This window comes from Gobius niger, assembly GCF_951799975.1.
Source record: "Gobius niger genome assembly, chromosome: 19".
Lineage (NCBI taxonomy): Eukaryota > Metazoa > Chordata > Actinopteri > Gobiiformes > Gobiidae > Gobius > Gobius niger.
Window position 1 is genome coordinate 9,702,536 of NC_136870.1, and position 14,107 is coordinate 9,716,642.

Sequence of the window (14,107 nt, forward strand, 5' to 3'; positions counted from 1 at the left end):
AGGCGGGGGTCCACGGAGGTAACCGACCCGTTAGGAGATACAGCTGTCCCCGGGATAACCTCAATATGCTCTTTCATCACTGTACACATTATACCCACAGCCCGACCTCACCCCGCCAGTCTGGAAAATGTCTCCAGGCCCAAGGTTAATGCACTGCGGGCTGCGCGCTCAAGATGACCCCCTTTCCCTTTCCCTTTTTTTTGGGACAAAGCTCACCTCTGGAAGATAGTAGGAAGGATGCAGGTGTAAATGACTGCCGATACCTCTCGTAAATGCCACAAGCAGGGTTATTTGTGAACCGTGTTAGAACCGGTTGGCGTGTTTGTGGTCCAGACATTGCATTTCTGCGGTTGCCAAAACACTCCTTGCACGTTTCTACAGAGCAGATTACAGTAATGTGGGAGAGGCAGTTAATTGTAAAAGTGACAGATAAACAAACCATCAAGCTACTATTGTACTCGAAGTTGAAAAGACAAAGAGTAGTTCAACCTTATTTCCACTTTGCATTGTGCCAGTTGCAATACGTTCAACATTAGTTAAATGTTTCATAATTATACAACATATTACATGATCCAAAAGTTAATCAAGGCTATGTTGACCTTCCCTGACTGATTAGAAAGCAGAGACTGTGCAGACTTTGGGTTGCCAGATCCTAAGGCCAAAACCAGCTGGTAATAAAAGGACTCACTGCAATTAAATTGTCCAAATCCCAGAAATTGTCCCAATTCATATCCAAAGTAGTGCAGGCCTCTGTAGCCCACCTATACCCAGTGCATTAAAGCAAGGGCCCTTGAATTTAAGCTATAGAAACTTCTACAGGGAGATATCCAAAATTTAAAGAAATCTATTTACTTACTGCTATAATGTTCACTCCACGAGCCAAACAAAAGAATGGTACCTGGTTCAGTAAGTTCAGTTAACTAGACTTCTCCATGTCCTCCATCAAAGGGGAAAGGCCACGACGCGTCCGAAGAGTGGCCTTTTATTGTGGCCAGCCTGAGGCGGTGCAGTATTCATGTGTGTAGTCAGCTTCTTGATACGCCACACCTGTGAGGGGGGATCGATCATCGCAGCTCAGGAGATGTGCTCAGATTTTGACCCGTTTGTGAACAATATTTATGATAAATTAGCCTTTTGTGTAAATAGAAAATGTTTTAGCAACGCATAAACAAGCAGCAACTTCCTCTCTCTTAGTACAGCTGTGTTTTTTGCCTTTGTTCCACACCGTTTAGCTGGATGCTTTTGTACGTATTTGCTGTGTTTTTGTCTTTTTTTAACTGCAAAAAGTCCATAATGGTCCTGAAGAAAGCAGCTTTTTAAATGAAAACAATTATGAGCTAAAAACATTTGAGACCAATTTATTCTTCTGAGACACTGAAGAGGCACCAAGAGCCTGCCACACCTGCAGCACAGTGGAGGCGTCACAAGAGGCGCTGATGAAAGACTGTTGTGGAGGGAGCTGCGCAGGAGGATGAGGAAGGAGGAGGTGGATGAGCTGTCCAGTGCAGGACACCACGCTCTGAAACAGGGACAAACCCAGGAGGCGCTGTATCATTTCAGAGGGTCAGAGGAGACTGAAGGCAGCCAGCCAGGTTTCCCCGACCTCCAAAAACATGTTGGTCAGGTTGATCCACAGCGGGGGCGCGACTCAGGACTAACACCTAAACACAATTTCGTTGTCAGGTTGTACAATGACAATGGTTTACTTATGAAGAATGGGAGCAAAAACACAGGTTGTTATATTATTGTCCAGTGTATGTTCATATTTAGGCTGCTTGATTGAATCTTGGTATATTAGTTTACATGCCTCGTGCAGCCAAGAGAAAAGCAACAAGATCCAATGAAGGCACATTGGACAATCAATACAATCGTGTGTATGGCTCCCTCTACTGGACGAAACTAACTTTACAACACTCAACACGCACCTACTGAAATAGAGTTTATTTGTGGTATAATCGTAGACATATTTGTACAATATGTTTCAAGTTCAGTGAGAATGTACAGCGTTTGCAAATCTGTCAATTACAAATCATAAAACAACACATTGTAAAGTAAGTGAAAAATAGTGCATAGTCGACGAAAACCACAGGGAGTTCAATTTTAGCATAAGGGAGAACGAATTTGTTATGAACTCAAATGTCAACCATAACAAAGGTTTTATTCATAAGCAATTTAAACATATCTAGCATTTATTGATGAACACATTTAGTAAAAAACAAAATTCCAACCTCAGAACAAGCTACGATTTAGTGGAGAAGTCGTTTTTCTTTTGTAAATGAATCTTTGTAGCGGTTTTGAATCTGTCTGACTCATAAACAGATGCAGAAACTGAATCCAAAATGTACAAACGTGGTCCTTTTCCGCGGTTGACGGAGGGTCAGATTCTTCAGCTGACAGGACGTCCCGCTCGGGCCTTTACCCTGCCACCGTCACTCCCTGCACACCTCCGTCCACTGGTCCGGGCCAAGCAGCGAGAGTCAAACTGCGCCAACCTCCAACTCACTCCTTACCGCTTGTTCCCTTTGAACAAACGATTCTGAGTTACAGGTGCCATAGTCATGGAGCTTGTATTTACTGATGAGCCTTACCTTTGCTGGGGACAAACTTGAGTGAGTGGCTGAATATTCAAAACCTCGACACGCCCTCCGTTGGACCGTCATTCACAAACTCATGGCCGAGCCCGTTGCCACATTTGCCACACAGAACCTAAAATAGACAAGTTACGGCTTAGCATAATGGGCTCGGGAGTTTTCGTTGGATTTGAGTCCGGTTGGGTTTTGGAACCTTGAAAGCGGTGAGGCTCTCCATGTGTTTGGTGACGCTGTCCTCTCTGATGGTCTCGGTGAAGGCGGGCCACGGGGACGAGTGGGGGAACTTGGAGCGGCTGGAGAACAGAGGGTGGCTGCACTGGGAGCACACGTACATGCCTGGAGGATAACAGAAGGACACGGTGGTGGTTGATTTCATAGTCACAATCTAGTGGGAAGCGTGTAAAGGAATGGTGAAGGATTGCTGAGTATTAGCATTATTTTAAAGATTGACTGCTCCAGGTGAGGCTCGAACTCACAACCTCGGCATCACTCTGCTGGTCACTGTCTTATAAGTACCGCGCGCTGACCGATTGCGCCACTGGAGCTTGTTGTTCAGAGAAGAGCGATCATAAAAAATACGTCTCCATCTGGAACAACGTTGTAATAAGTATTGCTGGTCCTACAATGGCATTCAGTCTACTCGAGTACACGTACATAAAGCTTTTTGAAGCAACTGTATTTCTTCTTGCATTATATCTGAAGAAGGACTGCTATTATCAAATGTTGATAGTGTATTCTTTGGAAATACTAGAAATTTCACATTACTTTGCCTTATTCAGAAGTAAAACATAAATCAGACTTGCTCAGTTTGTAAGTCAGAACTCAAAGAGTCGCTCTTCACAAGGTCGGCCTATTTACTTCATCATTTCAATCACTTCTTTTTTCTTCAACTTGGGTCAATTGATGTGACATTATTCTTACTTGAGTAAATAGTTAGTCTTTTTCTTTCGACACCTTTTTACAGTACAAAAATGACCTTGATGTTTCCTCCTTAGTAATGAAGCCAAGAGTGCTGTGATGTGTGTATCAATCCCTTTCAAAATCACATATTTTTAATTGGGGGAATCGTTGCTAATTACTTTTTCAGGAAGAATTAAACTCATGCTCCAGGTGAGGCTCGAACTCACAACCTCGGCATCACTCTGCTGGTCACTGTCTTATAAGTACCGCGCGCTGACCGATTGCGCCACTGGAGCTTATTTTTCAGGGAATGCGGTTCATAAATAATATGTGTCTATCTGGAACAACGTCGTAACAAGTACAAGTACATGTACGAGAACCTTTGGGAAGCAACTGTATTTCTTGGAGAAGTTTGATGACACAGTACCTTTCCCCTTCTACTTGAGTAACATTTTTTGAAGTAACAGTACTTTTACTTGTGCAAACATTTGGTTAATCTCTCCAACGGAGCCCAATATTGACAAAAGCATATTTTGACATAAGAATCAAGGTTTCCTTTTTTTTGCATTATATCTCAAAGGTGCATTATGCAACTTTTTATGCGGAAAAAAGGTTGATATTTCTGTGTATTTGACCTTGTATTGACCCAGTATGAGTGGTCAGCATGGCGCCTTTACTTTCCATCACAGTGGTCTTCAGGACACTCCAGGATCAATTGTTTTCACACTGACCGACCCTCTCACCAAAAAACCTACAAAACAATTGATCCTGGAGTCTTGGGATTACTGTGATGGAAAGTAAAGGCAAAATGCTGACCACTCATACAGCCGCTGGGTCAATACAAGGTCAAATACGTGCAATTATAAACCTTTTTTTTCCACATAAAAAGTTCCATAATGCACCTTTCAGAAGGATGTCTTTTATCACATTTTGATGGTGCAATCTTTGGAAATACCCAAAATGTCACATTACTTGTCAACTTGTCTTCTAACTTTTCTGATTTATGTATTACATCGGCAGTAGAACACTCAAATAGTATCTAAGTTAGAACTCGAACAGTCAGGCTGTTCACCAGGTCGGCCTATTTACTTTGGATTCCAGTATTACTTCAACTTGTGTACATAATTAAGTGACATTATTCTTACACCTTTGAATTCAGTTGGACCTAAATAACTGCTGATCAGTGACTGAGTTAGATGCTAACAATTGGATTGATCCAGTTCGATATTACATATTTTTAATTGGATGACAAAGTGGGTCTCTGTGTTGATTTTTCAGGAAGAACTCCAGGTGGGAAGCGTGTAAAGGAATGGTGAAGGATTGCTTAGTATTAGCATTATTTTAAAGATTGACTGCTCCAGGTGAGGCTCGAACTCACAACCTCGGCATCACTCTGCTGGTCACTGTCTTATAAGTACCGCGCGCTGACCGATTGCGCCACTGGAGCTTGGACTTCAAAGAATACTGTTCATAAATAATACGTCTCCATCTGGAACAACATTGTAACAAGTCTTGCCGGTCCTACATTGGCATTCAGTCTACTCGAGTACACGTACATAAAGCTTTTTGAAGCAACTGTATTTCTTCTTGCATTATATCTGAAGAAGGACTGCTATTATCAAATGTTGATAGTGTATTCTTTGGAAATACTAGAAATTTCACATTACTTTGCCTTATTCAGAAGAAAAACATAAATCAGACTTGCTCAGTTTGTAAGTCAGAACTCAAAGAGTCGCTCTTCACAAGGTCGGCCTATTTACTTCATCATTTCAATCACTTCTTTTTTCTTCAACTTGGGTCAATTGAAGTGACATTATTCTTACTTGAGTAAATAGTTACTCTTTTTCTTTCGACAACTTTTTACAGAACAAAAATGACCTTGATGACTCCTCCTTAGTAATGAAGCCAAGAGTGCTGTGATGTGTGTATCAATCCCTTTCAAAATCACATATTTTTAATTGGGGGAATCGTTGCTAATTACTTTTTCAGGAAGAATTAAACTCATGCTCCAGGTGAGGCTCGAACTCACAACCTCGGCATCACTCTGCTGGTCACTGTCTTATAAGTACCGCGCGCTGACCGATTGCGCCACTGGAGCTTATTTTTTAGGGAATGCGGTTCATAAATAATATGTGTCTATCTGGAACAACGTCGTAACAAGTACAAGTACATGTACGAGAACCTTTGGGAAGCAACTGTATTTCTTGGAGAAGTTTGATGACACAGCACCTTTCCCCTTCTACTTGAGTAACATTTTTTGAAGTAACAGTACTTTTACTTGTGCAAACATTTGGTTAATCTCTCCAACGGAGCCCAATATTGACAAAAGCATATTTTGACATAAGAATCAAGGTTTCTTTTTTTTTGCATTATATCTCAAAGGTGCATTATGCAACTTTTTATGCGGAAAAAAGGTTGATATTTCTGTGTATTTGACCTTGTATTGACCCAGTATGAGTGGTCAGCATGGCGCCTTTACTTTCCATCACAGTGGTCTTCAGGACACTCCAGGATCAATTGTTTTCACACTGACCGACCCTCTCACCAAAAAACCTACAAAACAATTGATCCTGGAGTCTTGGGATTACTGTGATGGAAAGTAAAGGCAAAATGCTGACCACTCATACAGCCGCTGGGTCAATACAAGGTCAAATACGTGCAATTATAAACCTTTTTTTTCCACATAAAAAGTTCCATAATGCACCTTTCAGAAGGATGTCTTTTATCACATTTTGATGGTGCAATCTTTGGAAATACCCAAAATGTCACATTACTTGTCAACTTGTCTTCTAACTTTTCTGATTTATGTATTACATCGGCAGTAGAACACTCAAATAGTATCTAAGTTAGAACTCGAACAGTCAGGCTGTTCACCAGGTCGGCCTATTTACTTTGGATTCCAGTATTACTTCAACTTGTGTACATAATTAAGTGACATTATTCTTACACCTTTGAATTCAGTTGGACCTAAATCACTGCTGATCAGTGACTGAGTTAGATGCAAACAATTGGATTGATCCAGTTCGATATTACATATTTTTAATTGGATGACAAAGTGGGTCTCTGTGTTGATTTTTCAGGAAGAACTCCAGGTGGGAAGCGTGTAAAGGAATGGTGAAGGATTGCTTAGTATTAGCATTATTTTAAAGATTGACTGCTCCAGGTGAGGCTCGAACTCACAACCTCGGCATCACTCTGCTGGTCACTGTCTTATAAGTACCGCGCGCTGACCGATTGCGCCACTGGAGCTTGGATTTCAAAGAATACTGTTCATAAATAATACGTCTCCATCTGGAACAACATTGTAACAAGTCTTGCCGGTCCTACATTGGCATTCAGTCTACTCGAGTACACGTACATAAAGCTTTTTGAAGCAACTGTATTTCTTCTTGCATTATATCTGAAGAAGGACTGCTATTATCGAATGTTGAAAGAGTATTCTTTGGAAATACTAGAAATTTCACATTACTTTGCCTTATTCAGAAGTAAAACATAAATCAGACTTGCTCAGATTGTAAGTCAGAACTCAAAGAGTCGCTCTTCACAAGGTCGGCCTATTTACTTCATCATTTCAATCACTTCTTTTTTCTTCAACTTGGGTCAATTGAAGTGACATTATTCTTACTTGAGTAAATAGTTACTCTTTTTCTTTCGACAACTTTTTACAGAACAAAAATGACCTTGATGTTTCCTCCTTAGTAATGAAGCCAAGAGTGCTGTGATGTGTGTATCAATCCCTTTCATAATCACATATTTTTAATTGGGAGAATCGTTGCTAATGACTTTTCCAGGAAGAATTAAACTCATGCTCCAGGTGAGGCTCAAACTCACAACCTCGGCATCACTCTGCTGGTCACTGTCTTATAAGTACCGCGCGCTGACCGATTGCGCCACTGGAGCTTATAGTTTAGAGAATACGGTTCATAAACAATATGTCTCTATCTGGAACAACGTAACAAGTCTTGCCCATCGTACAATAGTAAGGGGAGAGTCAGTCTACTGAAGTAAATGTATGAGAAGTATTTGGAAGCAGCTGTATTTCTTGGAGAAGTTTGATCACACAGTACCTTTCCCTTCTACTTTAGGAAACATTTTTGAAGTAACAGTACTTTTACTTGTGTAAACATTTGGTTAATCTCTCCAACAGAGCCCAATATTGACAAAAGCATATTTTGACATAAGAATCAAGGTTTTCTTTTCTTGCATTACATCTTAAAGTTGCATTATGCAACTTTTTGTGCGGAAAAAAGGTTGATATTTGTGTGTATTGTATTGACCCAGTATGAATGGTGAGCATGGCGCCTTTACTTTCCATCACAGTGGTCTTTAGGACACTCCAGGATCAATTGTTTGGAAGGTTTTCACACTGACCAACACTCACCAGAAAACCTGCAAAACAATTGATCCTGGAGCCATAATGCACCTTTAAGAAGGATGTCTTTTAACACATTTTTATGGTGTAATCTTTGGAAATACTCGAAATTTTACTTGTCAACTTGTCTTCTAACTTTTCTGATCTATGTATTACATCAGAAGTAAAACACAAACCAGACACTCAAATAGTATCTAAGTTAGAACTCGAACAGTCAGGCTGTTCACCAGGTCGGCCTATTTACTTTTGATTCCAGTATTATTTCAGCTTGGGTACATAATTAAGTGACATTATTCTTATACCTTTGAATTCAGTTGGACCTAAATCACTGCTGATCAGTGACTGAGTTAGATGCAAACAATTGGATTGATCCAGTTCGATATTACACATTTTTAACTAGATGACAAGGTGGGTCTATGTGTTGATTTTTCAGGAAGAATTAAACTCATGCTCCAGGTGAGACTCGAACTCACAACCTCGGCATCACTCTGCTGGTCACTGTCTTATAAGTACCGCGCGCTGACCGATTGCGCCACTGGAGCACATCTGCACACGCGCAGCCTGCCTTCCTCGGAAACGATCATATCTGACCTGATGAAATGAGCTTCATACACACAGTTCTTGTGAGTTATGCAGAGTCACGTCCACGCTGTATTCAAATAACTTTGCCAGAGTTCAGCTTAAGAGGAGACAATTCATCATGACATTTAGCTCCGCTTCCAATGGCGAGTTCTTTTACTGGCCCGCTGTGCTTCCCCAACAGTGTAATAATCCATATTCACAATAGCATAACTGGTTTAAAAACATATCCGCGCACAATGCATGACATAACATCTCGATTCCTCTTAGCTAATCCCCATCAGCGGGTTACATCACCGTGAGGCTCACCTGGTTTAAAGTGCTCCTTGTAGATCTCGCCGCCAAAAAACCGACAGAAAGACATGCTGCGTATTGATAATAAACTGTGTCAATACAAGCCAATGACGTTTTGTTCTTCTATGCGTGTGTGTTTCTGTTGAATGAGCCCCTTTGCTTCCTCTCCGTGCGTCCTCTGATCCCTCTGCACATTTACGCAAGTTCCGCCTCCTGCGAAGACCCGCTCCTGCCACAAGAGAGCGCTGTCGACTAATCCTTCATGCGGGAATAACATCGCTGTTGTGTTGTCTAACTTTGGCCAAAACCACGTGGAAGTTCGATCATCCTGAATATGTCTGCGCTGTTTTGTGCATAAAAAAGATATAAATATAATGAGTGCAGCGCATTGGTGCAAACTGAATGACTGGGAAAAGTGATTTAAGACAAAATGGAAGACAGTTGAAACAGATGAAATGTGGTTTGTTTATTCATTGATGTTGCATGTGAAACGAACGGGTCTTTGTGTCCAGATGTGGGGAGCCGGACGTGTTCACTCGTACTTGCAGTAGTGCTTGAGCGCGTCGGGCAGCTCCAGCCAGTCTATGGCCATTCTGTGGACGATGTGCTTCTGAATGGCCTTTCTGCACAACGTCTGTAAGGAGCAGACTGGACAAGACAGGCAACACACACATGCAGGTTGGTCAATACAGGTGAGCTCCAGTTCAATCTGAGCTGATTGATACTAATAATAATAATGATGCATCGGTTTTTTATAGCGCTTTTCTGGACACTCAAAGACGCTTTACATTGCATTATTCATTCACTCCATACCCGGTGGTGGTAAGCTACTATTGTAGCCACAGCTGCCCTGGGGTAGACTGACGGAAGCGAGGCAACCAGTCTGCGCCATCGGCCCCTCCGACCACCACCAACCACTCACTCACGCACTACATTCGCTAGGCTTCCTGGTGTTACCAAACGGTCTCCCGTCCAAGTACCGACCAGGCCCTTCTCTGCTTAGCTTCCAAGGTCTGACGGGATTGGGCATAGCATAGGCGGTATGACCACAACTGCGGTAAGTTTGAGAGGTATAGTGTTATGTTATCTTTGTCTATTTAACCTCGCACTCCCACCTGAACCGAGCACATTTTCTCCAGTTTTTACCCATATCTAAAAACCTCCTGGGAAAAAAACAAGAAACAGACACAATAGTGACAAAGATGAGATGAAAACGAGGATGAAATTGACAGAAAAGTGACCGCAAACTGACAAAAAAAGCAATGAAAAGAATAGAAATGTTGGGAAAACGCAAGGGAAAAGATCAGTTTCAACGAGTTTTGTAGGTCTTAGCTTTCAAATGAGGCGTTACACTGGCCTACAGGCTGTAAGCATTTACTTTTGGGTAAAGTTCAGGAGAAAATGCACTCGGCGGGGGTTTAGAGGTTAAAGACATGCTCCAGGTGAGGCTCGAACTCACAACCTCGGCATGGCTCCGCAGGTCACTGTCTTATAAGTACCGCGCGCTGACCGGTTGCGCCACTGGAGCACGTGCCACTCAAAACATGTACAATAGGCCAGGATGTGTTCAGTAACGTGGACTGCCCCCTCCAAATCAACCTTATACTCACATCCATACTCCACTTGAACGATCCGGACACATTTCGTCGCAGCGAAGACATCCACCACAGCGTACAGCGGCTCGATGGTGGGGATGCCCCTGGCAGAGGCGCCCATGTCCTCCCCATTGATGATGATGTGCATGTCCCCCAGCTCCGGACCCTTGGGCACATAAAGCACCCCTATCCTGCTCCTTCTGGCCGTGGGTGGAAGCGCGTTGCACTTGTACAAATCGTCCAAAATGTGGCTAAAGCGCCCCGGTCTGCTCCTCCCAACCAGTTTGTCCTTGGGTATCCGCACGTTCTCAATATATAGGTGCGAGTCAATGAAAAACGATTTAGGTTTTGAATTTTCTTGCACTTGCTCTTCTTCTTCTTCGCCACGTCCAAGTCTGTGTCCTCCCGGAACACCCGCATCCGCCGCCCCCTCTTGGGCCCCCTCTTGGGCCCCCTCTTGGGCTCCCTCTATGATTTTATTGTGATTGCGAGTTATGGCGAAGATCCAGCTATGCCCCTGGTCCGTTAGATTTGGTATGGAATATTCTGGAACCACGTCTAGGTTTCTGGGATCCTGAGCGGTCAGGCCGATCCGGAGGTGCCCGCACCATCCCAGTTCTTTGTCCTCAATTTCAATTAGGAAGATCTCGCCGGGGTGTAGAGGGTGTTTGCTGAAGCACACACCGTTGGCGAAGCTCTCCACCCGAGTGGCCTGGGTTCCGGAAAAATCGAGTTGGACATTGGTGCCATGGACGGGATGGAATTCCATAAATTGGTCCGAAAATGGCTCCATTAAGGGGTAAGGTCTCTAAACTGTGTCTGCAGTGAAAACCTGGAGACACAGGATGGTGACAAAACACTCAATGACAGTAACATACACGCACACATAGAAAACACATCATATACTTTTGGGCTGCACAATTGAACCGCAATAGCAGAGCCTTTACTTTAAAACATGCAGCCCTATAGAGAGCAGCAGCAAAATATTATTATATATAAAAAGGCTTCTATATTACCATAACAATTCAAATTCTGTGAAAGAGATGGATTTCAAATAGATTCTAAGCATGTTTTTGTAAACTCACAGTCCTGGAGAAGAAAAATCTTAAGCCATTATCTGTACAGTGCAGATGAGTCATTGCCTTAAGACAAAAAGAATCACAACTGCAATTTCCCTTTGGTGAATTTTAGTGAGCCTGTTCATGCCAAACATCAAGCTGCACAGTGTTCCCTTTACTGAATTTTCCCTAAGATTGAAGATTTTGATCTAGTGCAACGCCTACCTCTACTATAATTGTACACTTTATAATGTTGTCTACTTTTGTTTGTTACATCACATTGGTTCACTTTTCAAAACTAAAAAAAATAGAGCATGAAACATGTGTTTGTCTTTTCGTTTCTGCAGGGGCACCCCTCGCTTTTGGAACTCAAACCTGACGTAGCTTTCACTAAACCATTTCAAGTAACCTCATTTTAACTTACTTGTCAATTCCAGTGATCCTCCTTTTCTTCAGCACGATCGGCGAGCGAAATGTGGTCATCACTTAGATTCAAACCACTCGTACTGTCCCAGCAAGAACAGGGCTGTCCTGGCTTTATCTACGGGCCACTCAGGGGAAGCTTCTGGTGACTTCTATTTTTGACCAGCTGCATGTGTCAACAGATGGCAAGGTATGCAAGTGTGTGTGTGTTCATGAGTGGGGGTGTGCGGGGGTAACATCCATGCTCGCTGTGTTATTGCTTCTGTATTTGTTTGATTGGGATTCAGGATTGTCCGGGTTAATGAATACACTTGGGACTAATGCATGTAAACACGCCTCGCCAGATAGTAGATAGGGGAGACCGGAGCACCCGGAGGAAACCTACGCAGACCCAGGGGGAACATGCAAGCGCAAATGTATTTCCCAACATGTTGGTCATGACCTAAACCATTTAAAGGAACAGGCCACTGTTTTTCCATACTGAGATATGTTCTTACCTGAGCTTAGACGAGTTGATACGTACCTGTCTGGTCTGTGTGCCCGTGGAAATGCTTGGTCGCTTCTAACTTCACCCCCGTTTGGAGCTATTTGAATATGCTGGGAGAGGCCAAATGCAAGACACTGGGGCTGATCTGTTTTGATTACGTTCCTGGTGTGTGAAGAGCAGCTGTTTATCCTTTTTCTCTGTGGGATGAATAAAGTTTGTAGTTTGGCCCATGGGAGCTGTAGCCTAAATGCTGAATGAAGGGTTAGGTTTGGGGTTAGGGTTTGAGGCTGTAATGTAAAAGTTGACGGGGGAGCAACACACTCTAGCCACTGGCCGCAGCAGTTGTGTGTGTGCAAGATAACCGCCTCGTCGGGACCAATGCTGTAGTTGCGCCAGGCGGAAGATTGGGCCCACTATACTGTATGAAGTTGTAATACGTATGATGTGTGCGACTGATCTTGCAGCCCTACTCCCCCTCACCTGGCCTAAGCATCAACCATGTAGGAAGGAACGATGAGGCGCTCCCCTTGCCTCACGTTTTCTGCTGAATCCACCCTAAGCTCTTACAGTCAAGTAATGATGTCGTAATTAGCATTGCAGAGCATAAGGATATGTATCATCAGCAGCTAAATATAGCTTATGTAAATGCTGTGTAGGTTCAGTTCATATATAAAGTAGTGATTAAACCCACAGAGAGGTGTGTGGAGAGGTTCTATGATGGGGATTAGGGTGCATGGATTTCAACAAAGGAGAGTGAAGTGTGATGTTATAATGCATGTTTTAGAGGAGGTTAGATTCTATTTGAATTTGAGAAATGTAGAGATTTTTCCCACTATAATTAGATTTAAAAACAATTGCCTGAAATCCCGTTTTATCTACCTGAGTCCCGGTGACTGAACAAAAGATCATCCAATCAAAACGTGGTCCGCCAATGATCAATATCAAAACAAACATGGCGTCATTTACACAAGTATAATAGAAGAAATGAAAGTCACATTGAGGAGTGAGGAACAGCGCCACCTGCTGCCAAATCAACAGGCGAAGCACCAATTGATCTTAATCAAAGGCGAGATCTTAAAATCGTAGTTGCTCATGATTTGCAATGACCAGAATTCCACACACTCCTGCATTTGAAAAGAAAGCGAGAGTGGCTGCCTCGCCCTGACTTTAAGTTTATCATTATGACAGTGATGTTAAGAGGGCCCGCGAAAGCTTCACTGACACGTGTACTTAACTGCAGAAAACGCAAAAAATACCCCTGTTGTGAGAATGGATGCCCCATAGACACACAGTGAATATCCTTGTCCAGGCTTCAGGTCAAAGATAGGAGGATCAGTGAGCTGCTTAAGCCAGTGATGGATGGGGTTTATTTGTCTCCTGGCCCAGCCGCAGTGCCCTCTTCCTCATGTTGTCATTTCTAGGACTTCCAGTGTGCGTTATGTGGGCCAACATGGAGGTACTGAGGAGCATTCTTTTTTTCCCCCTTCGGAGTCACGAATGTATTTCATGCTCCATAAACCTGCTCATAGACCGTTTAAAGGCACAGGAGCCAGAATTTGACAATAGGTGTAAACTCGCTTGTGAAAGTAGCACTTGCAAGCATCACTTCTAAATAAAGGAACAACTAGCCCTCTTGTCTTGTTAGAAGTTATTTTCATACTTTTTTTATCATGTTTCACACTTTGTTCATTCCATATGTCACAGTCATGTCATGACAATGATCAATGGAAAGACTGCGGTTACAATCCAAGTCGCCCTCATTTTGACATGTTTGTCCTGTTAGGGCAATTTCCCAACTTGGTGCGGAT

At 42.8% G+C, this 14,107-nt stretch overlaps 2 protein-coding genes across 3 annotated transcripts; both read right to left on the bottom strand.

Moving 5' to 3' along the window:
• Positions 1-2,204: 2,204 nt before the first annotated feature.
• Positions 2,205-8,899, bottom strand: msrb1b (methionine sulfoxide reductase B1b; the record flags this gene model as incomplete). 2 transcript variants are annotated; one of them, XM_079576706.1, is made up of 4 exons in its annotated part: positions 8,752-8,899; positions 2,785-2,927; positions 2,589-2,706; positions 2,205-2,520 (listed from the first exon to the last, which is right to left on the bottom strand). In XM_079576706.1, exons 1-4 carry the CDS (start codon positions 8,804-8,806, stop codon positions 2,507-2,509), a joined length of 330 nt encoding a protein of 109 aa, XP_079432832.1. In that variant the 5' UTR covers positions 8,807-8,899. The 2 variants fall into 2 exon arrangements, with proteins under 2 accessions (XP_079432832.1, XP_079432831.1); XM_079576705.1 differs by lacking the exon at positions 2,205-2,520 and having other exon boundaries at positions 2,572-2,706.
• A 350-nt stretch (positions 8,900-9,249) lies between these two features.
• neurl2 (neuralized E3 ubiquitin protein ligase 2) lies at positions 9,250-11,124 on the bottom strand (the record flags this gene model as incomplete). Its single annotated transcript, XM_079577627.1, has 2 exons — positions 9,250-9,384; positions 10,347-11,124. The coding sequence occupies 2 exons, from the start codon at positions 11,122-11,124 to the stop codon at positions 9,269-9,271; spliced, it is 894 nt and encodes a 297-aa protein (XP_079433753.1). The 3' UTR covers positions 9,250-9,268.
• Between the last annotated feature and the right edge of the window lie 2,983 nt (positions 11,125-14,107).